Source organism: Anomaloglossus baeobatrachus, chromosome 5 (genome assembly GCF_048569485.1).
Source record: "Anomaloglossus baeobatrachus isolate aAnoBae1 chromosome 5, aAnoBae1.hap1, whole genome shotgun sequence".
NCBI lineage: Eukaryota > Metazoa > Chordata > Amphibia > Anura > Aromobatidae > Anomaloglossus > Anomaloglossus baeobatrachus.
The window spans coordinates 89,762,137-89,787,367 of record NC_134357.1 but is presented as its reverse complement, the minus strand read 5'-3'; the positions used below and the strand labels follow the sequence as shown (position 1 = coordinate 89,787,367).

At 45.0% G+C, this 25,231-nt stretch overlaps 1 protein-coding gene across 30 annotated transcripts in view; it reads right to left on the bottom strand.

Annotated features, from left to right (window-relative positions):
- Positions 1-25,231, bottom strand: part of ANK3 (ankyrin 3) — a 1,059,766-nt gene that overhangs the window by 117,786 nt on the left and 916,749 nt on the right. For 14 of the 30 annotated variants that reach the window (XM_075348673.1, XM_075348677.1, XM_075348666.1 and 11 more), the window contains 4 exons: positions 22,863-22,986; positions 17,566-17,577; positions 8,765-8,867; positions 344-450 (listed from right to left, as the gene is read on the bottom strand). In XM_075348673.1, the coding sequence (XP_075204788.1) occupies positions 344-450; positions 8,765-8,867; positions 17,566-17,577; positions 22,863-22,986 (346 nt within the window). The remainder of the gene's footprint in view (positions 1-343; positions 451-8,764; positions 8,868-17,565; positions 17,578-22,862; positions 22,987-25,231) is intronic. The other 16 variants (XM_075348664.1, XM_075348667.1, XM_075348681.1 and 13 more) reach the window with 3 other exon arrangements.

The following is a 25,231-nucleotide window of genomic DNA, read 5'->3' as shown; positions in this document are numbered from 1 at the left end:
GCCCTGGTGTCCTGCATGATAAAACATGAAAATATATAGATACTATTTATAAGGACAGATGATCCCTACTGCTGCTGCAAAGCAGACGCACAGAGAATGCCTCGGACTTAGCAACGCTCAGTGGTTAATGTCAGCAAGTGCAAAACTGCTGTGCCACAGACTGTATAATCTCATCTACTGCTATTTGGATGTACAATGCCCCTAACGGGAAAATTAATCTCTATTTTTACTTAATAATAGTCATTAATATACTGGTATACAATGGCGCTTTGCTCATTTTCAACTACTTTGACATTTTGAGACATATTATATAGAAAAATGTAGATTTAGATTTTCATCTTACCCAGAATGCACAGGGCTTGAGACAAGATTGACGTTGTCCAAAGTGTCTGCAGCCCAGCTATAGTGCCTCAGTGAGTCCGAGTCAAACTCTCTTGTAAAGGAAATGTGCTGAAAGAGAAAAAGGACAACAGGTAAATACACTTATCTGGAAAATGCCACAATCGGTACAATTACCAATACTTACCTGATAGAAAGAGGCATTAATGAGCCATTCATGTGAAAGAAACTGCTCCATCATGCTGTATGGATGATTTTCTTTAAATGGGATGTCCCATGCTCATCCTTAAGGCTGCTTTCACACCTCCGGTTTTAGCAGAGCCGGCCAATGCGGCTCTAAAACCTATGCAACGGATGCGGCGACAATACCGCATCCTTTGCATAAGTTTTTGACATGGGGCCCGTCCGGTTTTTGCCGCTTGCGGCACGCTACTGAGCATGCGCAGTGAAAAAAAACGCATGCGGCGGCCGGATGCGGTGTTTGCCGCAGGACGCCATATGCGGCGTCCATAGGCATGCATTGCAAATCGCGCCGCATCCTGCCTATGCAGGGTTTTTTTGCCGGACAAAAAACGTGCCAGGCAGCGTTCCATCCGGCCGCCGCATCGGCTAAATCTGCCGCATGTGGCAAAAACCGGAACGAACGCAAGCCCATGCGGCATAATCTAATGAAAGTCTATGCAAAAAAACCGCAACCGACGGCAAAAAAAAAAAACGGTTGCGGTTTTTCTGCAAAGCGCCGGATTGTGCCGCACAGGAAAAAACGGAGGTGTGAAAGCAGCCTTAGGATGCACAGCTCCCATGTCACCCAGCTTCTAAATGCTGGGCGGGAGGGTGTGCTCTTGAATAATTGGCACAGTTGTGCTGGTTGCCCGAACTTTGTGCTATCTCCGATTCTGCAAGTGAGAGACAGTTTTGCCGCTTCATCATCAGCGGAGGTCAAAGGCACTGAAGATGGCCAGATCCAGTGGTCTGGCACAGTTCAGAGCAGTGCTTCAAAGTTCTATTGGAAAGAGCTTGTAAGCACTCCACTCTTTGCCTAGAAAACTTGTTTCTGCTGTGGTGGCTAGTAATGTAAGCAATGAGAAGTAGACTATTAAATTTAAATTTCCTCCATTCTTGACAATGGAAAGGATCTTTAATAACAATTATATTACAAAGTTGTTACAAGCTTTTTGCAATTTACCCATTTAATATAATGAAACTAACCCTTTAACGTGAACCTGACAGATGATACATAATGCACGATCCAGAGGCAGAAGTAACACAACTCCACACATTGTGTTATCACCATCAATGGTACGTCTTTCCCATTCACCGTTTTATATTGGTGACTTATCCTAAGGGTAAAAAGCATGGACAGCGTCCCAGGGGTATTTTCAATCTTCCTTTATTCCATCAGGCAATGTTTCGCCCTACATATTTATCTTGCTTGATAAAGCCCATATGTAGGGTGAAACGTTGCCTGACAGAATAAAGGAAAATTGAAAATACTCCTGGGACGCTGTCCATGTTTTTTATCTGTGAGATGGTGACTAAGAGGATCCCTTGGACTAAAGGCCCCGTCACACACAGAGATAAATCTTTGGCAGATCTGTGGTTGCAGTGAAATCATGGACATATTGTTACATTTGTACAGCCACGAACCTGGCACTAATTGTCCACAATTTCACTGCAACCACAAATCTGCCGCAGATTTATCTCTGTGTGTAAAGTGGCCTTTAGACTTGCGTCCCCTATCCACCTGGTTCTGCAAACAGTCTGTTTTGTGCTTGCTTATCCTAATCCCTGTAAAACACTTAAAGAGGACCAACCACCAGGATTTTCCTATATAACCTAAAGCCAGTGCTATACTGGTGCTATCATGCTGGTTCTATACATACCTTTAGTTGTGAGATCGGATGTATACTCTCTGATATACAGGCAAGTAAAGTTTGTGAAATGCACTGTTATTTGATTGATAGCAACTACAGAATATCTAATAGGATATGGGGAGGAAGGATAGGCAGTCAGATAGGGGCGGAAATAACCAGCAAAACCCGACCCACCTGTTACATATTCTGTAGCTCCTGTATTTCAGACACTATACATCCGACCTCACAGCTAAAGGTATGTTTAGATTAGAATTTGAATGTTAGCACCAGTATAGCACTGGCTTTAGTTTATATAGGAACATCCTGGTGATTGGTCCTCTTTAAAATGGTTATCCAGGACTATTTGTTTTTTTACTATGTGCATAAGAACTAACAGACAGGTAGTTGCTAACTTTCTGCCTGTTCCGCATAGCACCGATCTCTCCTTGCACAGAGCAGTCAAAGACTGCTCCTGCTGGTGATTCTGATGTCATATCATCAGAGCAGCTGCTTCTCTTCACTCTGCTTTGTTGATGGGGGCGTGACTGTTAGGCTGCTTTCACACATCCGGTTTGAGCAGTGCGGCTCAATCCGGCTGTGAAACCTATGCAACGGATCCGTCGAAAACGCCGCATCCTTTGGATAAGTTTTTACATGCGGCCCGTCCGTTTTTTTCCGGTTGCGGCATGCTACTGAGCATGCGCAGTGGAAGAAACCGCATGCGCCGGCTGGATGCGTTTTTTCCGCATTGCGCCGCATCCGGCGTCCAAAGGCATGCATTGAAAAATGCGCCGCAGCGGCCGGACGCGGCGCGATGCGTTTTTTTTGCTGGAGCAAAAAACGTTCCAAGGAACGTTCCATCCGGCCGCGGCATTGGCTAAATCTGCCGCATGCGGCAAAAACCGGACCGAACGCAAGCCCATGCGGCACAATACGGCACTAATGTAAGTCTATGCAAAAAAAAACGCAACCGGCGGCAAAAAAAACGGTTGCGGTTTTTCTGCAGAGCGCCGTATTGTGCCGCAGAGCAAAAACCGGATGTGTGAAAGTAGTCTTAGAGACATACTGATTGTCATCTGGCTCCCTGTTGCCTTACTGAAGCAAGCCTGCTGTCAATCAGCATGACGTCAACAGTCACGCCCTGTCCACAGAGCAGCCGGAAAGAGATAGAGCTGCTCTGTTGACGTGAAGCAGCAAAAACGCTGGAAGGAGCTGTCTGTGACTGTTGCTTGCTGGTTCTTCGGCCCATAGTAAAAAATATAGTTCCGGATAACTCCTTTAAACACAATTGTTATGATATTTTAACTAATGTTTAAAATATTTCTAGCATATTGACCAAAGCAATGGTTAATATGCCAGTATATTTCTATATGCTTGCATGTAGTATATAGGTAGTAAGGCTTTCCTTTTTCTTATACTTCATTATTGGCATTGAATGTAAACAAAAGCTGATGGACCGATGTTTCCACTACATATAGCCCCTTTGTTGGCGACATGCAAGCACTGGAAACTTTATTGTCCTGAACAAATTGACTTACATAACACAGTTAATCCCCTATGAGTGGCGCACAATTGCCTATTAGTCCAGGTGCACTGATAGACATTTTCCTGCCAAGCGCTTTCCCCTGTTCATTAATACATGTATTATTTAAGCACCTGACAGTGGCTTGTTACAGGATTGTCACTGACCTAAAGTGAAGCAGATGGTTTCCGAAAATGAACAGGATAAAAAGTTCCCCTAATTGTAATTAGTATGTAACTAAGTTGTATACGCTAAAAGATTCCTTTTTGGAGATCTGCAGCTGTTCCCCGTCCTGACGTCCGCTAAACCCTCACAAGATGAGAAAGGAGAAGGCTTACTCTTTCCATATTAATCAAAGTGCTTAAAAAAAATAAAGTTGACAAATACATACGAAGAAAAAAAAAGAATCTATATATAGTCAACAGAGGAATACAGCCCCTTAAATGATGATGACGAGAAAGATAGCTTTGTGCATTACACAGTGATGGACTCCCTGTAGTTTTGCATTAAGGCCGCTTTACACGCTATGACATCGCTCAAGAGATCTCGTTGGGGTCACAGAATTTGTGACGCACATCCGGCCGCTTTATCGATGTCGTTGCGTGTGACACCTATGAGCGATTTTGAATCGTCCCAAAAACATTCAAAATCACTCATCAGTGACATGCGCCCCTATTCCCAATTATCGTTGTTGCTGCAGGTACGATGTTGTTCGTCATTCCTGCGGCAGCACACATCGCTATGTGTGACACCGCAGGAACGAGGAACCTCACCTTACCTGCGGCCGCCCTCAATGAGGAAGGAAGGAGGTGGGCAGGATGTTACTTTCCGCTCATCTCCGCCCCTCCGCTGCTATTGGGCGGCCGCTTAGTGACGTCACTGTGACGCCAAACAAACCGCCCCCTTAGAAAGGAGGCGGTTCACCGGTCACAGCGACGTCGCTAGGCAGGTAAGTAGTTTGACGGGTCTGAGCGATGTTGTGCGCCACGGGCAGCGATTTGCCCATGTCGCACAACCGATGGGGGCAGGTACGCACGCTAGCGATATCGGCAACTATATCGCAGCGTGTAAAGCGGCCTTTAATTTAGCCTGTGACAGAGGGAGCAAGATGTCCCACCACTAGAAGTCTGCTCCAATCTGTGATGGAATCTGACATTTAGCTTTTTATTCTCCTGTAGCTATATTCATTTTTTTCCATATAATTTTCTATATTAAAAAACAAAAATCAGATGCAATTTTCTAGGCCACTAAGCCGAATGCTTGACTCATACATCCTGTTCCTTCCAGCAGGCACATGGTCATATTAGATTGTGTCCAACTGAAAAGCCTTCAACATGGAATAGGAAATATCTAGTATTAGACACACACAGCATGAAAATCAGAGTGAGTGGATTGCGATAAAACATCGAATTCCACTCGGACTAATATTACTCTATGTGCCAGCACCCATGAGCGATTATTTTCTCAGCCCTAATCGGACCGAGAAAACAGTCGCAGCATGCTGCAATTTTAATGCGATCCTTGTTTCTCTTGCACCCATTCAAGTCTGTGGGCGAGAGAAAAATCGCACTGCACTCGCGGTACACCATTGTACGCGAGTGCAGGGCGAGAATGGCAATAGACGGAGGAGAGAGGGAGATAAATCCCTCCCTCCCTTCCTCAGCACTGGCCCGCCCCCCACAGCTATGGTCCAATCGCACAATCGGACCTTGGTCGCAGTGACACTCGCATGACACTCCGCTCCTGCTGTGCTGCAAGCGTGAGCCGAGTGTCATATGAGGATCGAAAATAGTCCCCTGTGTGGCCTTAGACTTAGGGCGGCGTCACACGCTACGATATATCGGGCGATATGTCGTCGGGGTCACGAATTCCGTGACGCACATCCAGCATCGTTAGAGATATCGTAGCGTGTGACAGCTACGAACGACTGTGAACGAGCAAAAATACTCACTTTATCGTTGCTCATTGACAAGTCGTTCATTTTCATAAAGTCGTTCCTCCTTCTGCGCGCCGATTGTTCGTCGTTCCCGAGGCAGCACACATCGCTCCGTGTGACACCCCGGGAACGACGAACACAGCTTACCTGCGGCCGCCAGCAATGCGGAAGGAAGGAGGTGGGCGGGATGTTACGTCCCGCTCATCTCCGCCCCTCCGCTTCTATTGGGCTGCCGCTGTGTGACGTCGCTGTGACGTCGAACGCCCCTCCCCCTTCAGGAAGAGGATGTTCACCGCCCACAGCGGCGTCGTTAGGGCGGTAAGTACGTGTGACGGGGGTTTAACGACTTTGTGCGACACGGGCAACAAATTGCCCGTGACGCACAAACGACGGGCCGGATGCGATCGCACGATAAATCGTGTGTGTAACGCCGCCCTTAGAGGCCAGTGTGAGCATTGCAAACTTTCTGATTTATTTTTAATACAGACAATAATATGGAAAATGTTTAAAAAAGTAGTGATTAAGAAAAAAAATACATTTTTAATATAAAGACCTTATTTAAATAATTTTGTGATGACATTTTTTCTTTAAGATCATTTTTAAGAAAGGGTTTAAAAATGTATGTGCCTAATGGAAGATGCTCATGGATATCAAATAGAGAAAAGAGATATTAAAGCCGTTGATTAAATTAGCTGATTGGAATATGAGCACAAAGTGTAGAGATTCTGAGCTGCTAACTGTATTTTCGGTCTACCTCAGCTCTGTAAGTGATCATACCCAACATCAAATTCCGAGTGTGTGGGTTCTGCTTGGGATACTTCTTATCACATTCAGTCTGTTTGGCCCGAAGCCTGAGAGAACAGCTGAGGGTTGTTTATGAAATCAGAAGCGTGCGTGGCTAATGACGGATAAATAGAAGGTCGTCAGGGCTGGAAAACAAGGAGATAAACTGAATGTGCATAGTGGGCTAGAAGAACGTGCATTCTTCCGGAAGTTGAAATATATACAATTTGGACACTCGCCTTACAACAAATTTACTAAGAATTTGAGGAATATATACAGAAGTTCATCACTATTAACCTCTGTCCATGTTTCTGTATCTCAATGTATATGCGATGGAGACTACAGTGTAATCATCAATGATGTAACTTATTTGTGTTGGTGGGACCTTCTGACCCAGACAAGTTTATTGGGCTGAATCCACAGATGTCAGTATTCTCATGGTTTTACTGGTTTTTTTATTTGCTCTGTGTCTGTTTTATTCAATATTTTTTGTTAGAATAGTCCAGTGACTATAAGTTTAATATAAAATGTCCAATTATAGGACCGCTGGCCACCATGGCCATTAGCTGTGATATGTGAGGGAACCGAACATCAAGTCTTCACTTTTCCTGCAGCACTCCCGAAGGGGAAATTAAGTATTACACAGCTCCTGATTCATAAGTATATTGGAATCAATGGGCTGCAAAAGGGGCAGAACTATCTCTATGCCAGCTAAAGGGCCCACAATTGCAGGAAAGAAGAAAAAGTAGGCGCACTTTACCATTGAGTTCTCCCACAGTATTGGTCACTTTTTGCATTGGCTGTCAGAGCAGACAATACTGCAGAAGGGCCCGGCGAGGGAAAGCAAGGGTGTGTGAGGGTCAATGGTGTCACAGTGGGCAGCAAAGCAGGAGGCCTTCATGGTGATGCGTTATGGGCCCTCACACCTAAACACCTTTAATGGGGCCCTGGCTCTTCTATTTACTCCAATGGGATGTAAATGTAATTTAGACATGTTGAGTCCTCCAAAGACGTGCTCTAACTGCAGCAGTTTTGGGCATGGAAAAGTTAATGATGAAGCTCAAGCAATTCCTTGTGAAAGAGTTTGTCCACTACTTTGACATTGATGGTCTATCCTTAGGATGGGTCATCAATGTCTGATCAGCCAGCGCCTGACACTCTGCACTCCCTTCGATCAGCTGTTCTTGGTTCCGGCGGTGGCAGCAGGCAGCCGGAAAAGCTCAGTTACTGTACGGCGCTGCTCCATCTTGTGATAGTGGGTGCGGCCAGGTACTGCACATCCGTCTCCTATTAATTACAATGGGAGGCGAATGTCCTGTACCTGGCCGCGGCCGCTATCATAAGATAGAGCAGCACCGGAGCTGGGCGTTTCCGGCTGCCTGCTACCACCGCCAGGGCCAAGAACAGCTGATCGGCGGGGGTGCTGGGTGTTGGACCCCAGCCGATCAGACACTGATGACTTATCCTAAGGATAGGCCATCAATATCAAAGTAATGGACAAGCCCTTTAAGCTACAGAGGCCCCAGTAGAAAAAGGCTTAAAAATCATGTTCTGGAGCAGGGGATGCTTTTTGTAGTCACTCTCTGCTATGGTACGTGGATAAGGTTATTGAATGATGGATCTAATCTTAATGTGGTTTTCCCAGAAACAATGTTAAAGTTAATTTTAATCAATAGATCTTGGAATAATAATAATTTTCACAATTGGATGTGTTTTAAATAAAAGTTTTTGTTCTGATATAATCTTATATATGTGCCCCCGAAATGTACTGTGTAATGGCCGTGACTGACCGTACAGAGACATGGTCTGATCATATCACAGATCCTGGGCAGGGGAGGAAACAAAAGAGAGTATACAGATAACACAGCACAGGATCACAGCTGATTCTTTTTGTGAGGTAAAACATTTCCCTGTCTGTTTTTAAAAAAATGTTTTACCACAAAGAAAGAATTGTTTGCGATCCCATACTGTGTTGTCTGTACACCTTTTTACTTTCTCCCCTGCCCAGGAACTATAATATGATCCGAGGGTCAGACACAGATATTACACAGTACATAGCAGGGGCACATATATAAGATTATCTCAGCACAGGAACATTTTTTTAAAACACATCCAATTGTGGAAATTATTATTATCCCAAGATTTATTGATTAAAATGAACATTGTGGGAAAATCTCTTTAACTCAGTATTCCACAACAGGGTTTTGTAAAAAAGGTTTTCTAACCCCGACAATCCTTTACGAAATATGACAGATAGTAAAGCGCATTTTTTACCGTGATAATGATCATTAATGCCACGTATTTGATTTTCAGCAGGAATCATGAACGTACCTGATCCTTTGAAGGTGCGAGGAGTTCTTCAATCATCATACTGTCCCGGGCGAAAGAACTCCTGTTCAGCGTGTAGGACCTATCCGAACTGAAGGAGCGGAGGCTGTTGTTGCATTTAGAATTTACCATAGTACACGCAGATGACAATGAGATGGATGGAAAAAAAAGGAAACAATGAATGCAGCTTCCAGGGCAAAGCAAAATATGATTAAAAAATATGCTCAGAGCAACAATGAATTTAGAAAATCGTATGAATGAAAAGTACTGTATTTGTCACAAATGATTTTGGAGAAAAAAATAGCTACTAGGGAGAAAATGTTTCTATATACTGTACATATACTGGTTATGGCTCAGCAATCATGGCTGGGCAGCTCAGTCAGATTTTACAGTAAAGTATATGTGTGATAGGAGAATGGGACCCTGGAAGATACATGAGTGGCAGATTCCAAGCCAAAACCTACATCTAAGAGGCAATGCAAACAGGTAAAACTAAACATTCACTAATGCACTCCCACCGCAACCCGTTATACTTAGTCTTCGAAAACATTACATGCATTTCACGGTTATTTCTGTCATCAGAACAGTGGCAAAAATAGACTAAATAACTGAGAGGCTTCCAAACAAGCTATTACAGCGGGGGGCTGCGTGTTCTGTGGGATCCAGCCCATGCATGTTACAGAGTAATATCACTGGGACAGCGCATAGCGCAGCATATGGTGGCACATGGACATACCTGGACTCTATACTACAGGGCTCTGCGGTGTCTAAGGCCTTGTATTTACATACCCTTTAAACTTATGACTTCATGCTGATTAAATCCATACCTAAATTATTGAAATCCATTTTGTAGTTTCTGAGAAATCCAGCACTGAAATCACATGCAAATGAGCTGCAAGTGCTTTAGGGTGGGACAATGCACTTGCGCCTCTCCCTCCCACTCTATTTCCTGCCCCTCACCTGTCTCCTAAGTGCACCTCTCCCTCCCACTCTATTTCCTGCCCCTCACCTGTCTCCTAAGTGCGCCTCTCCCTCCCACTCTATTGCCTGCTCCTCGCCTGTCTCCTAAGTGCACCTCTCCCTCCCACTCTATTTCCTGCCCCTCACCTGTCTCCTAAGTGCACCTCTCCCTCCCACTCTATTTCCTGCCCCTCACCTGTCTCCTAAGTGCACCTCTCCCTCCCACTCTATTGCCTGCTCCTCGCCTGTCTCCTAAGTGCACCTCTCCCTCCCACTCTATTGCCTGCCCCTCGCCTGTCTCCTAAGTGCACCTCTCCCTCCCACTCTATTGCCTGCTCCTCGCCTGTCTCCTAAGTGCGCCTCTCCCTCCCACTCTATTGCCTGCCCTTCGCCTGTCTCCTAAGTGCACCTCTCCCTCCCACTCTATTTCCTGCCCCTCACCTGTCTCCTAAGTGCACCTCTCCCTCCCACTCTATTGCCTGCTCCTCACCTGTCTCCTAAGTGCACCTCTCCCTCCCACTCGATTGCCTGCTCCTCGCCTGTCTCCTAAGTGCGCCTCTCCCTCCCACTCTATTTCCTGCCCCTCGCCTTTCTCCTAAGTGCACCTCTCCCTCCCACTCTATTGCCTGCTCCTCGCCTGTCTCCTAAGTGCACCTCTCCCTCCCACTCTATTGCCTGCCCCTCGCCTGTCTCCTAAGTGCACCTCTCCCTCCCACTCTATTGCCTGCCCCTCGCCTGTCTCCTAAGTGCACCTCTCCCTCCCACTCTATTGCCTGCTCCTCGCCTGTCTCCTAAGTGCACCTCTCCCTCCCACTCTATTGCCTGCCCCTCGCCTTTCTCCTAAGTGCACCTCTCCCTCCCACTCTATTGCCTGCTCCTCGCCTGTCTCCTAAGTGCACCTCTCCCTCCCACTCTATTGCCTGCCCCTCGCCTTTCTCCTAAGTGCACCTCTCCCTCCCACTCTATTGCCTGCTCCTCGCCTGTCTCCTAAGTGCACCTCTCCCTCCCACTCTATTGCCTGCTCCTCGCCTGTCTCCTAAGTGCACCTCTCCCTCCCACTCTATTGCCTGCTCCTCGCCTGTCTCCTAAGTGCACCTCTCCCTCCCACTCTATTGCTTGCCCCTCGCCTGTCTCCTAAGTGCACCTCTCCCTCCCACTCTATTGCCTGCTCCTCGCCTGTCTCCTAAGTGCACCTCTCCCTCCCACTCTATTGCCTGCTCCTCGCCTGTCTCCTAAGTGCACCTCTCCCTCCCACTCTATTGCCTGCTCCTCGCCTGTCTCCTAAGTGCACCTCTCCCTCCCACTCTATTGCTTGCCCCTCGCCTGTCTCCTAAGTGCACCTCTCCCTCCCACTCTATTGCCTGCTCCTCGCCTGTCTCCTAAGTGCACCTCTCCCTCCCACTCTATTGCCTGCTCCTCGCCTGTCTCCTAAGTGCACCTCTCCCTCCCACTCTATTGCCTGCTCCTCGCCTGTCTCCTAAGTGCACCTCTCCCTCCCACTCTATTGCCTGCTCCTCGCCTGTCTCCTAAGTGCACCTCTCCCTCCCACTCTATTGCCTGCTCCTCGCCTGTCTCCTAAGTGCACCTCTCCTTCCCACTCTATTGCCTGCTGCTCGCCTGTCTCCTAAGTGCACTTCTCCCTCCCACTCTATTGCCTGCTCCTCGCCTGTCTCCTAAGTGCACCTCTCCCTCCCACTCTATTGCCTGCCCCTCGCCTGTCTCCTAAGTGCACCTCTCCCTCCCACTCTATTGCCTGCTCCTCGCCTGTCTCCTAAGTGCACCTCTCCCTCCCACTCTATTGCCTGCTCCTCGCCTGTCTCCTAAGTGCACCTCTCCCTCCCACTCTATTGCCTGCTCCTCGCCTGTCTCCTAAGTGCACCTCTCCCTCCCACTCTATTGCCTGCTCCTCGCCTGTCTCCTAAGTGCACCTCTCCCTCCCACTCTATTGCTTGCCCCTCGCCTGTCTCCTAAGTGCACCTCTCCCTCCCACTCTATTGCCTGCTCCTCGCCTGTCTCCTAAGTGCACCTCTCCCTCCCACTCTATTGCCTGCTCCTCGCCTGTCTCCTAAGTGCACCTCTCCCTCCCACTCTATTGCCTGCTCCTCACCTGTCTCCTAAGTGCACCTCTCCCTCCCACTCTATTTCCTGCCCCTCACCTGTCTCCTAAGTGCACCTCTCCCTCCCACTCTATTGCCTGCTCCTCGCCTGTCTCCTAAGTGCACCTCTCCCTCCCACTCTATTGCCTGCTCCTCGCCTGTCTCCTAAGTGCACCTCTCCCTCCCACTCTATTGCCTGCTCCTCGCCTGTCTCCTAAGTGCACCTCTCCCTCCCACTCTATTGCCTGCTCCTCGCCTGTCTCCTAAGTGCACCTCTCCCTCCCACTCTATTGCCTGCTCCTCGCCTGTCTCCTAAGTGCACTTCTCCCTCCCACTCTATTGCCTGCTCCTCGCCTGTCTCCTAAGTGCACCTCTCCCTCCCACTCTATTGCCTGCCCCTCGCCTTTCTCCTAAGTGCACCTCTCCCTCCCACTCTATTGCCTGCTCCTCGCCTGTCTCCTAAGTGCACCTCTCCCTCCCACTCTATTGCCTGCTCCTCGCCTGTCTCCTAAGTGCACCTCTCCCTCCCACTCTATTGCCTGCTCCTCGCCTGTCTCCTAAGTGCACCTCTCCCTCCCACTCTATTGCTTGCCCCTCGCCTGTCTCCTAAGTGCACCTCTCCCTCCCACTCTATTGCCTGCTCCTCGCCTGTCTCCTAAGTGCACCTCTCCCTCCCACTCTATTGCCTGCTCCTCGCCTGTCTCCTAAGTGCACCTCTCCCTCCCACTCTATTGCCTGCTCCTCACCTGTCTCCTAAGTGCACCTCTCCCTCCCACTCTATTTCCTGCCCCTCACCTGTCTCCTAAGTGCACCTCTCCCTCCCACTCTATTGCCTGCTCCTCGCCTGTCTCCTAAGTGCACCTCTCCCTCCCACTCTATTGCTTGCTCCTCGCCTGTCTCCTAAGTGCACCTCTCCCTCCCACTCTATTGCCTGCTCCTCGCCTGTCTCCTAAGTGCACCTCTCCCTCCCACTCTATTGCCTGCTCCTCGCCTGTCTCCTAAGTGCACTTCTCCCTCCCACTCTATTGCCTGCTCCTCGCCTGTCTCCTAAGTGCACCTCTCCCTCCCACTCTATTGCCTGCCCCTCGCCTGTCTCCTAAGTGCACCTCTCCCTCCCACTCTATTGCCTGCTCCTCGCCTGTCTCCTAAGTGCACCTCTCCCTCCCACTCTATTGCCTGCTCCTCGCTTGTCTCCTAAGTGCACCTCTCCCTCCCACTCTATTGCCTGCTCCTCGCTTGTCTCCTAAGTGCAGCTCTCCCTCCCACTCTATTGCTTGCTCCTCGCCTGTCTCCTAAGTGCACCTCTCCCTCCCACTCTATTGCCTGCTCCTCGCTTGTCTCCTAAGTCCAGCTCTCCCTCCCACTCTATTTCCTGCCCCTCACCTGTCTCCTAAGTGCACCTCTCCCTCCCACTCTATTGCCTGCCCCTCGCCTGTCTCCTAAGTGCACCTCTCCCTCCCACTCTATTGCCTGCTCCTCGCCTGTCTCCTAAGTGCACCTCTCCCTCCCACTCTATTGCCTGCTCCTCGCCTGTCTCCTAAGTGCACCTCTCCCTCACACTCTATTGCCTGTCCCTCGCCTGTCTCCTAAGTGCACCTCTCCCTCTCACTCTATTTCCTTATTTCCTGCCCCTCTCCTGTCTCCTAAGTGCACCTCTCCCTCCCACCCTATTTCCTGCCCCTCTCCTGTCTAAGTGCACCTCTCCCTCTCACCCTATTTCCTGCCCTTCGCCTGTGTCCTAAGTGCATCTCTCCCTCCCACTCTATTTACTGCCCCTCTCTTATCTCCTAAGTGCACCTCTCCCTCCCACTCTATTTACTGCCCCTCTCTTATCTCCTAAGTGCACCTCTCCCTCCTACCCTATTTCCTACTCCTCGCCGGTTTCCAAAGTCTTAAAGCCTTTGACCCATTTGTAAACAATTTCAATGATGGATTTCTCAGAAATCTCAAAATAGATTTTTACAATCAAGTTATGGATTTAAAGGGAATCTGTCTCCAGGATTTTGCCACCTAATCTGAGAGCAGCATAATGTAGAGACAGAGACCCTGATTCCAGTGATTTGTCACTTACTGGGCTGTTTGCTGTAATTTTGATTCAGAAATATGCTGGACTACCTGGCAGCAAGACAAGTAGTCCTCTAATGGTAATCTCCTGCTGATTAAACAGTGATTTTATCAAAACTACACTAAGCAGCCCAGTAAGTGACACGTGACAGTGCTGTGCTCAGATTAGGTGGCAAAAATCTGGTGACATATCCCCTTTAATAAGTATGAAAGTGTCTAAACATAAATGCCATTAGTTTGACGTGTAAAATCCTCACGACAGGTCCTCTTTAAAGGCAATCTGTCAGCAGGTTTCTGCTATGTAAACTAACAGCAGCAACATATAAGGACAGAGAGTCTGATTGCAACAATGTACCACTTAGTTTACTGTGTGCTGCAGTTATGATAAAATCATAGTTTTCTATGCTGCAGATCTATAGAAGTCTGAATGCTGATTCCTGTATAACCCCACACACACCACTGATTGGCAGCTTTCTGTGTACAATGTGTAGTGAAAGAAAGCTGCTAATCAGTGGTGGGGGTGTGGTGGACTAGGAGGCATGAGACACTTAGTTACTAGTGATAATCTCCTGCTGATAAAACAGTCATTGTATTGTAACAGAAAAAAACATACAGCCTAGTACATGACATTGCTGGAATCAAGGTCTCTGCCTGTACATCAGGCTGCTCTCAGATTACATAGCAAAAACCTGCTGACAGATTCCTTTTAAGAACCAAATCATTGAAAAAAAAAAAAAGATTGTTGCAAACATGTTATAGCATCACTTCCCTGCATAGTAAATAATGGGCAGAGTAACCATCGAGCCCTTATCTTGTTGGGAGAGGGTAGGGGAAGCTTAACGCTATCATTTATATTAGAAGCCTTAATTATATTGCCTGAAAAACGGGATGTTAGACTTCTGATTGGACACTGCCACATTTCTGATTGGGAAGTCGTCAGACCTGGGGTATGACACACATTGTTAAACAATATTCCTTACACAAGCACTCCTTCCTAGACACACATGAGACTACTAGGCCTTACATGAGCAGCATTTCGTGTATTAATATTACAATGGACAATCATTGTCCTTACTTTTTGATTGTGGTTGGCATCTATGGGTTTGGCCATTTTATGGTTCAGCAGTTGAAGTAGAAATGTAAGGCTGCTTTCACACATCCGGTTTTTACTGTCAGGCACAATCCGGCGAATACCGGCTAAAACGGATGCGATCTTTCCCTCATTGAATTGTATTAGCGCCGGATTGTGCCTGATGCCCTTGCATTGCATCCGGCGTGAACCGGTTCTGGACAAATTTCTGTGTCCAGCTGCCGGAAAGGACGTAGCATGGAACGTTTTTTGGCAGTGGCAAATAAAACGGACCGCGCCGGATCCGGCGCCATGTACAATGAAAGCCTATTAGCGCCAGATCCTTCGTAATGCAGCATACAACGCATTACAGCGACGCATCCCGTTTTTTGCTACTGAGCATGCTCAGTAGCACAACGGATCCATCCAAAAACTGAAGGAACTGATGGAAAAAACTGATGCAACTCATCGTTTTTTTCGCCTGATCCGTTGCATCAGTTTTTACACCGGATTGTGCCCGACAGCAAAAACCGGATGTGTGAAAGCAGCCTTACTTGGGTTTCACATCTATCGGCTCCATATTTTGTACATACCAGTGAATGCAGTCATGTCTGTGTAATGCATCTACAAAATGTGTATTCTTCAAATGTGGGAAGAAAAAAGTGATAAATGCACAGGTCCAAGGAATCCATTGGTGTTGCAAGCTTTTGGCATTAGTGTAACAGACACATCATGAAAAGTTCAAGATATATACAGTCACCCCTTGCCAAATAGTGACCATCACCCGTAAGCTTTGGAGGTTAAAAATGTATACAAACTGGAATAAGCTTATTGAGATTCCTAATGTATATATGAAATAACAGCCTACTGAGCAATTTTTCCTAATGTGTCATGTCCAGATGGCGGGCTCTCGTTTGACTTCTATCTTTAGATGATTAACTCTCTGTGTAGCATCCATAGGAGTATCAGGGGGGGCAAGTATGCCTCTATTTGTTCTTTTATAGCAAGCCATGGCTAAAAGATTATTTTTTTCAATGCCAAACAACCCTTTCAAAATTCCATTTAATTGGGCTATATTGTGATATAATTTGTTTTAAGAAGAAGTTGATGAACGGCATTATAAGACCACTCTGATACAGGAGTATATTGCTCAAAACTAGGAGTAGGCCAAATAACATAAAAGGTACAAATCTTTTCATTATAGTTTTCTCTATAGGTTTCACTAGTGGTAAAATACTGACCAAAGTACCACTGCGTGAAAGTCGACTTTCACAGTCTGCACATCTATGGAAATGCTAGAAGTGTTTCATTTTTTCCCCTGTATGCAGGGCACATTAAATGGACTGGAAGTGTTTTATGTGTATCCCCTGTATGTACAGGATATTAAACAGGCTGGAAGTGTTTCATTTTTCCCCTGTATGTACAGGATATTAAATGGTGTGGAAATATTTCATTTTTTCCCCCTGTATGTTGAGGATATTAAATGGGCTGTAAGTGTTTCATTTGTTTCCCTTGTACGTAGGAGGCATTAAACAGGCTGGAAGTGTTTAATTTGTTTCTCCGCATGTAGAGGACATTAATCGGGTAGGAAGTATATCAATTGTTTCCCCTGTATGTAGAGGATATTAAATGGGCAGGAAGTGTTTAATTTCTTTCCCCTTTATGTAGAGGATATTAAATTGGCAGGAAGTGTTCAATTTGTTTCCTCTGTATGTAGAGGACATTTTTTGGGCTGAAAGTGTTTAATTTCTTTAATTTCTTTCCCCTGTATTTAGAGGACATTATATGGGCAGGACATGTTTAATTTGTTTCCTCTGTATATAGAGGACTTTAATTGGGATGATAGTGTTTAATTTCTTTCCCCTATATGTAGAGGATATTAAATGGGCAGGAAGTGTTAAATTTGTTTCCCCTATATGTAGAGAATATTAAATGGGCAAGAAGTGTTTAATTTGTTTCCCCTCTATGTAAAGGATACTAAATAGGCAGGAAGTGTATAATTTGTTTCCCCTGTATGTAGAGGATATTAAATGGGCAGGAAGTGTTTCATTTGTTTCCCCTGTATGTAGAGGATAGTAAATGGTCTTGAAGTGTTTCATTTTTCCCCCTGTATCCAGAGGATATTAAATGGGCAAGAAGTGTTTCATTGTTTTCCTCTGTATGTAGAGGACATTAAACGGGCTAAAGTAGCCTTTTTTGCAACCCTTGATTTTGTAACTGTGAAATTATGACTAAATCAGTGGTTCTTAATATAATGACAGGCTGAAATAACTCAGATACAGGAATAGTCCTCTAAAACAAAGTATCCATAAAATGGCCTTTACCCACTTTTAAATCTTTACATTTGCACTGATTTTCCAAAAGAGTCAAAGCATTGCTAAACAGGAAAGGCTGCTTTAAACCTATTGTGATGAATGAAAGGCACTTCCATCCAGCAAGGAGAAAAATGTAAAAATCAAAAACAAAAAAACAACCCATAAAAAAACAAAACTTTCCAAATCTAAAAATAATAATAAAAAAAAAAAGAATTGCCACAGCACAATAATGACTGATATGAATGACAATGAGCGAAGTTAAAGCAGCACTCTGAAACGATGGATTACATGCCTTCTTACCTGATTTTAGGACTAGTTTAAAGAAATAAATATTGAACAAGGAAAAAAAGTAAAATAAAATCAGACGCAGCAAATGTAGAAAGTATAAATGAATAAGCAGTTGGATCGCTGACTTCTCTGTACATGTTATACACAAATATATCTGTAGATATACCAAGAGTAGAATAATCTTAGCTACTCACAGATATTTAGAAAGGATATTATGTGTATAACATGAAAATTATGAATTGATATATAAAAGAATTTAAAATTTTGATGAATAAAAGCATTTTCTAAGCAATGAGACAATGCCTTAGATGTAGGATAGTCTCACACTGATGATAAGATGAATGGCGTGTGATATCCTGGGTACTACCTATTGGCAGAGAATGATTGTGCCTACAAGTATTCAATGGGAAAAGGTACTTGCAAAAGGGAGCGATTAGATATGAATACACTGCACAAGGTGCAGCGGACTGTCCTCATTGCCATAGACTTACAATGGAGCGGCAGGGCACATGCCTTCTGGCAATCAGTTGGCATCCCGGTATTGGGTCCCACATAGATGTAATAATTACCACACATCCAGTGATTAGGCTAGGTGATCATTTATGTAGACCCCTAAATATACAATCTAATGGGATGTATAAAAGGTATCAATGCCCCAGGGCATATTGTATAGCGGTCAGACCTAACAATTGTTTACCCAACAGCTATGTTTCCCAACTTGCCCGAATTATTCCTGTGTTCACTATGAGAGAGCCGCTGCCCGAATATTCCTGTGTTCGTTATGAGACAACAACCGGCCGAATCATTCCTTTGTTCGTTATGAGCGAGCCGATGGCCGAATCATTTCTTTGTTCCCTATGAGCGAGCCGATGGCCAAATCATTCCTGTGTTCGCTATGAGAGAGTCGATGGCCTAATCATTTCTGTGTTCGCTATGAGAGAGTCAATGGTCGAATCATTCCTGTGTTCATTATGAGACAGCCACTGGGGGAATCCTTCCTGTGTTCGCTATGAGAGAGTCGCTGCCAATCATTCCTGTGTTCATTATTAGACAGCCACTGGTGGAATCATTTCTTTGTTCGCTGTGAGAGAGCCACTGCCTGAGTCATTCCTGTGTTCACTATGAAACAGCCGCTGCCCAAGTCTTTCCTGTGTTTGCTATGAGACAGACACTGGCAAAATCATTATTGTGTTCTCTATGAGAGAGCCGCTGTCCGAATAATTTTTGTGTCGCTATGTGAAATGTGCTGCCCGAATCATTCCTGTGTTCACTACCAAAGGGCCGCTGCCCGAATCATTCCTGTGTTTGCTATGAGAGAGCCGTTGGCCAAATCATTACTGTGTTCATTGTGAGTAAGCAACTGGTGGAATCATTCTTGTGTTGCTATGAGAGCCGCTGCTCGCATCTGTCTTGTGTTCGTTATGAAAGAGACGCTGGCGAATCATTCCTGTGTTTGCTAAGAGAGAGCCGGTGCCTGAATCATTTCTGTGTTCACTATGAGAGCCACTACCTGAATCATTCCTGTGTTCACTATGAGTAAGTCGCACGTGGAATCATTCCTGTGTTTGCTTGCTATGAGAGCCGCTGCTTGAATCATTCCTGTGTTCGCAATGAGAGAGCCGCTGCTTGAATCATTCCTGTGTTTGCTATGAAAGAGGCGCTATCCAAATCACTCTTGTGTTCACTGTGAAAGAGCCGGTGCCTGAATCATTCCTGTGTGCACTATGAGAGCCGCTGCCTGAATCACTACTGTGTTTGTTATGAGAGAGCCGATGCCTGAATCATTCCTGTGTTCACTAGGAGAGAGCCGCTGCCCGAATCATTACTGTGTGCACTATGAGAGCCGCTGCCCGAATCATTACTGTGTTCGTTATGAGAGAGCCGATGCCTGAATCATTCCTGTGTTCACTAGGAGAGAGCCGCTGCCCGAATCATTCCTGTGTGCACTATGAGAGCCGCTGCCCGAATCATTACTGTGTTCGTTATGAGAGCCGATGCCTGAATCATTCCTGTGTTCACTAGGAGAGAGCCGCTGCCCGAATCATTCCTGTGTGCACTATGAGAGCCGCTGCCCGAATCATTACTGTGTTCATTATGAGAGAGCCGATGCCTGAATCATTCCTGTGTTCACTAGGAGAGAGCCGCTGCCCGAATAATTACTGTGTGCACTATGAGAGCCGCTGCCCGAATCATTACTGTGTGCACTATGAGAGCCGCTGCCCGAATCATTACTGTGTTCGTTATGAGAGAGACGATGCCTGAATCATTCCTGTGTTTGCTCTAAGAGAACCGCTGCTTGAATCATTAGACAATGGAATGGCAGCTGAAATTCTCAGACGTGATCCTTCTCCCCCTGACATCATCTTTTGAGGGAGACTTGGGAGAATGTATAGCTTCTGAGATGTGATTGCATTTTTTGGCAGTTTTCATAAAATTTCACTAATATCAAAAAATATATCGAGTTGAGCTCCTAAAATGATCAAACTTTTTTTCCTACTTGTGCAATTTTTCTAAACTGTGCTATGAACTGGATACTTGTAGGAAAACATATAATACCAGATGAAATTTTTCGTTTTCAAGGGAAACGTCTGTAGGATTTTAACTTCTCAAAGGCGGCATTATTGGCTTAAACATTGGCCCATCAGCAAACATACCACCGTAATCCGAATCACTGGCAATAATCTCCTCCACTAACACAGAGCCGGGTTTTGTTTTGAGCTTTGAGTAATCTTCATAGAGAATGTATGGCTATGTCTGCGATTATCGCAGATCTCCAGAGTACAGATATCTCAGACAGCAGAGGTTTACCAGGCCCCAACTCCACATGGAAAGTGTAATATCCTGATAAATTGATGAGTGTTCGCTCTGTTCAGAAATGCCAGGAAAGAAATAGTTAGCGTGCCTATTAATATAGTGGATCCGTCTAAAGGGAATATACTGAAATAAAGCTGAAGAACAACATTAGAAAGGTACCACGTCACAAGTATGGCAGTATCTCCTAAGTAAGAGTGTGTTGTGTATTCTTGGACAACTACTTTAAGCTTTGTTGATACCACTTTTTGTATCAGATAAACAGAAACATTTTTATTTCTTTTTGTAGGTAGGATAGTGGTTATTGCTGGTTTGCATACCACGAGGTTATACTGACTAATAATTACATCTGAGCCATGTTGCCTAAAGGTATGTGCACAGGATGTCTTTTTCAGGTGGAAAAATACATTTGCTTTTCAGAAGACACTTCCGGCAATTCTCTTTTTCTCTGGCATTTGTAAATCTTTTTTTAAAGGAACCTGTCAGCAGGTTTTTGCTATGTAATCTGAGGACAGCATGCTGTGGGGGTTAAAAAAAAAAAGCTCAACCATGCTTTTCTTATCAGACTCCATGCTGTTGTTTACTTAAACTAAAGACTTTATCACTTGGTGATTATCATTGCTGTGACTAGCTGGCTTGTGTCATATTGTCCGACACGCCCCCTTCTGTGATTGACACCTCACTTTCAATGTATAATCTCTAAAGAGACCCTGCTATGGGAGGGGACAGCTCTCAGCTATTCTACTTTGCTAAATCTAAAACCTCTGATTATATCAGAATGGCTGCAGCCTGTAATCTAAGTGATACATGGTTGGATTCAAAGTCTCTTTACCGGCATCATGCTGCTCTCAGATGAGGTAGCAAAAATCTGCTATTTAATCTGAGGACAGCATGCTGTAGGGCTTAACAAAAAATCAACCATGCCTTTCTTATCAGACTCCATGGTGTTGTTTACTTAACCTAAAAACTTTATCACTTGGTGATTATCATTGCTATGACTAGCTGGCTTGTGTCATATTGTCCGACATGCCCCCTTCTATGATTGACACCTCACTGTCAATGTATAATCTCTAATGAGACCCTGGTATGGGAGGGGACAGCTCTCAGCTATTCTACTTTACTAAATCTAAAACCTCTGATTATATCAGAATGGCTGCAGCCAGTAATTTGAGTGATACATCCTTGGATTCAGAGTCTCTGTGCCAGCATCATGCTGCTCTCAGATGAGGTAGCAAAAACCTGATGACAAATTCCCTTTAAGCATCATTTGGTCATTTCATTCTGTTAAACTGAATGTGGCTTTTTGAGCATTTTTTTTAACCATTTTGGTTTTTGTTTTTACTGTTTTGTTACCCAATTCAGCAGTGAAATTACTGCTAGTGTTTTTTTCAAGCAAAAGCATTGAAAACATGTTCTAAAAGATGCCCAGGAGTGATTATTTTTTTCCATTGACTTGCATTGTATGAGAGAGCTGCTGCCCGAATCATTCCAGTGTTGTGTTGGAGCATCTTCCAAGCAGACTATGCCTGAAGAATGGTCAGCTCACTTTTTTTTAACCTCTTGGTGTCTTTGAAAACCTAAAACTGTTAAAAGAAGTTCAAAATCACATGAACAAGTATTTTTTATTTCCATAGAAATGCATTTGTTAATTCTTTTGAGGTTTTGGTTAACACTTTTTCAGGCAGATTCAGAATGGACGTGTTTAAAACCCACCTGAAAAAAAGAGTAGTGTGAACATACCCAAAGAGTGACCCTATGGCTCTTCTTCCATATAAAAAAGAACCATTAATATAAATGGCACATGGAAAATTTAATCTTGACCATGCTGCACCTATAGTATGGGGCTTCAGGTGACTATTACATTTTGTTGAGTCTCATTTGATTTAGTTTGCTAAGATTTCACAGGCAAATTTCCCTTTCCTACCACCGGGCTGTTGTGTGCCGTATAGAAGTGATACAATGTAAAGGATTTGGGCACTCACACAATGTGATAAATCGTAATGTGCAGCTGATCTTCTAGTGAGGTGATGATCCAAGAACTGTGGAAGTCCCAATGTCCTCATGACATATTTTGATATGGACTTCTGTGGTCAACATTTAATAATAAGTCCATATGAGCATATTCTAATACATGCCAGCAGATTACTTGTTATGGGATCAATGCTCCAGGTTTATGGTACATGATTCCGCATGCATGTGTTTATGGAAGCCAAGACAAAAATAAAAAATAAAATATATTTCATTATATGGCTTTTCATCATTTTAAATCCCACAAACATGGTGCAGTGATTGGCATATATATATTTATATCCTGCACTGGGTTTATTCTAACTATATTTATTAATGTACCCAAGCAATGTGCACACATATTAGCTTTTTAGGCATTATACAGTATACAGGTTTTGTGACTATGACGTAGGTGTTCAAACTGAAAATAGATGGAAAAATGCAAGTCAATGGTTTATCATGATATACAATATTAGCGTACTGGGACTTACCTAGCCGATCTGGCTCCTAGGCTGAAGACCATGTATCCTTCTTGGGGCAGAGAATCGTCCCCAAGCTCTTTGAGATCTTGTGGTCCAAGGTATTTGTCAGTGTCACCTGTCATTGCATCTTCACCTAAGACAAAAGATAGACTGTTTAGCTCCAAACAGCAGCTCATACAAGCCCTAATGATGAGGATGGATTAGTAGATCATCATTGTGAGAACGCCGACATCTAATCAATGATGTGACACAGCCCTGGGACATTTTCCATACAGAAATTTCAATAATGTTCCCCAGCATCAGAAAAACACAGACAACTGAGCCTCTAGATGTTATATTACGAAAATACATGCCCTAAAAGAGATGCGAGATGTGATTTTATAGTGAAACATCATATTGTGTATTATGAATGCACGGATACTGTAGATGTAGTAAAGGGAACCTGTCAGGTCCAATATGCACCTAGAACCACGAGCAGTTCTGGGTGTATATTCCTAATCCCTGCCTAACCGTTCCAGGTTATAGTAACATACATAAAGACTTCTTTAGAAAAAGTATCTCTAAAGATCCTTTATGATATGCTAATGAGCGCAGGGACTAGTGGCAAGGGCGTTAGTTCCCCCGACTAGTTCGCCCTCAGCATTTTAGCACGCCCACAGGGGCATGCAAACCTGCTGTTCAATGTCCATTGCTCAGCGTCATCGGTGGTGACACACATACCAGTGTCCGTTGTCACAGGCATATACGCTGAGTTAGGGTCAGTGCGCATGATCAGAAGTCCCGACACTTTTTGTCTTGTCCACTATGAAGCTGGGTGTAGGTGTCCCAGCTTCAGAGAGGTCTAGTGCGCATGTCCTGATGTTTCGGAAATTCTTATCATGCGCTCTGACCCTGAACCCAGTGACTGAGACGGTGACAATGTACACAGGTACGCGCGTCACCGCCGATTATGCTGGGCATTGAATAGCATGTTAACACTTCCCAGTTGGCGTGCTAACATGTTAAGAGGGCAAAGTAGTCGGGGGAATTAACACCCTTGCGACTAATCCCTACGCTCTTTAGCATATCATAAGGATCTTTAGAAATACTTTTTGTAAAGATACTTTTATCTATGCTACTAGATATTGGGACAGTTAGGCAGGGATTAGAAATATGCACCCAGAACTGCTCGTGGTGAAGGAAGAGCAGGTCATGCGATGCTATAGAGGACTGGGGGTTACTGCAGGTTGGAGGCTTGTCGAAAGACGATGGTCTTCACGTTCTTTTTGAAGGTTTCCACAGTAGGCGAGAGTCTCATTTGTTGGGGTAGAATGTTCCATAGTATGGGTGAGGCAGTGGAAAAATATTGTATGTGATTGTGGGAAGAGGAGATAAGAGGGCAGGAGAGAAGGAGATATTGTGAAGATCGGAAGTTGCGTGCAGGTAGGTACCAGGAGACTAGGTCACAGATATATGGAGGAGACAGGTTGTATGCCATGGTTGGTGTTTTGAAACTGTCTTTGATGCTTGAAACACCTTTCCTCATATCGATCCAATATTTAATACTCATGTTCATTACATTATGTTTAAATATTATAACACCCAGAATTATAAATTGTCAGTTTACATAGCACACACATATTCTGCAGCGCTGTACAGAGATTATTACTAAACTCATCAATTCCTGTGACAATGGAGCTTCCAATCTAATTTCTTTTTCTCAAACATGCACACAATCTAGAGTGGAATTTCAAAGAAAGTCAAATAACCTATTAGTATTCAGAGTAGAGGAGGAATGTATGAAAAAAAAGTCCGCAAGTAACAAGTAAGAAATGTTATAGGTGCAGGCTGTCACTAGGAGATTTTTGCAGACATGGCCAACTGTCATGGCAGCGTCAGGATCTGTAGAAACTACAGATTCTGGCACTCTGCCTGCTAACGTCTCTGAGGTCTGTGATCAGCCTAGGGAGCCACAGGTGTTGACCCACAGGCTTAAGCAGGCTAGCAAGAGTTAATCTCTGCTTGGCTGCTTGCTAAGCCTGCTTTACACCATACGATCCAGCATATGATATCGTATGCGATTGTACCCGCCCTCATCGTATGGTACGTAAACATCCCGCCCACCTTCTTCCTTCCGCATAGCCGGCGGGAGCCGCGGGACGCAGGTAAGCTGCTGTTCATCGTTCCCGGGGTGTCACACACAGCGATGTGTGCTACCCCGGGTACGATGAACAACCTGACGTTCAATTTTTAAGAATTGAACTACGTGCATGCGATGAACGTTTTACCGTTCAATCGCAATCGCACGTAGCTGTTACATGCTACAATGTAACTTACGATGCCGGATGTGCGTCACTTACGACGTGACCCCGCCGACACATCGTAAGATATATTGTAGC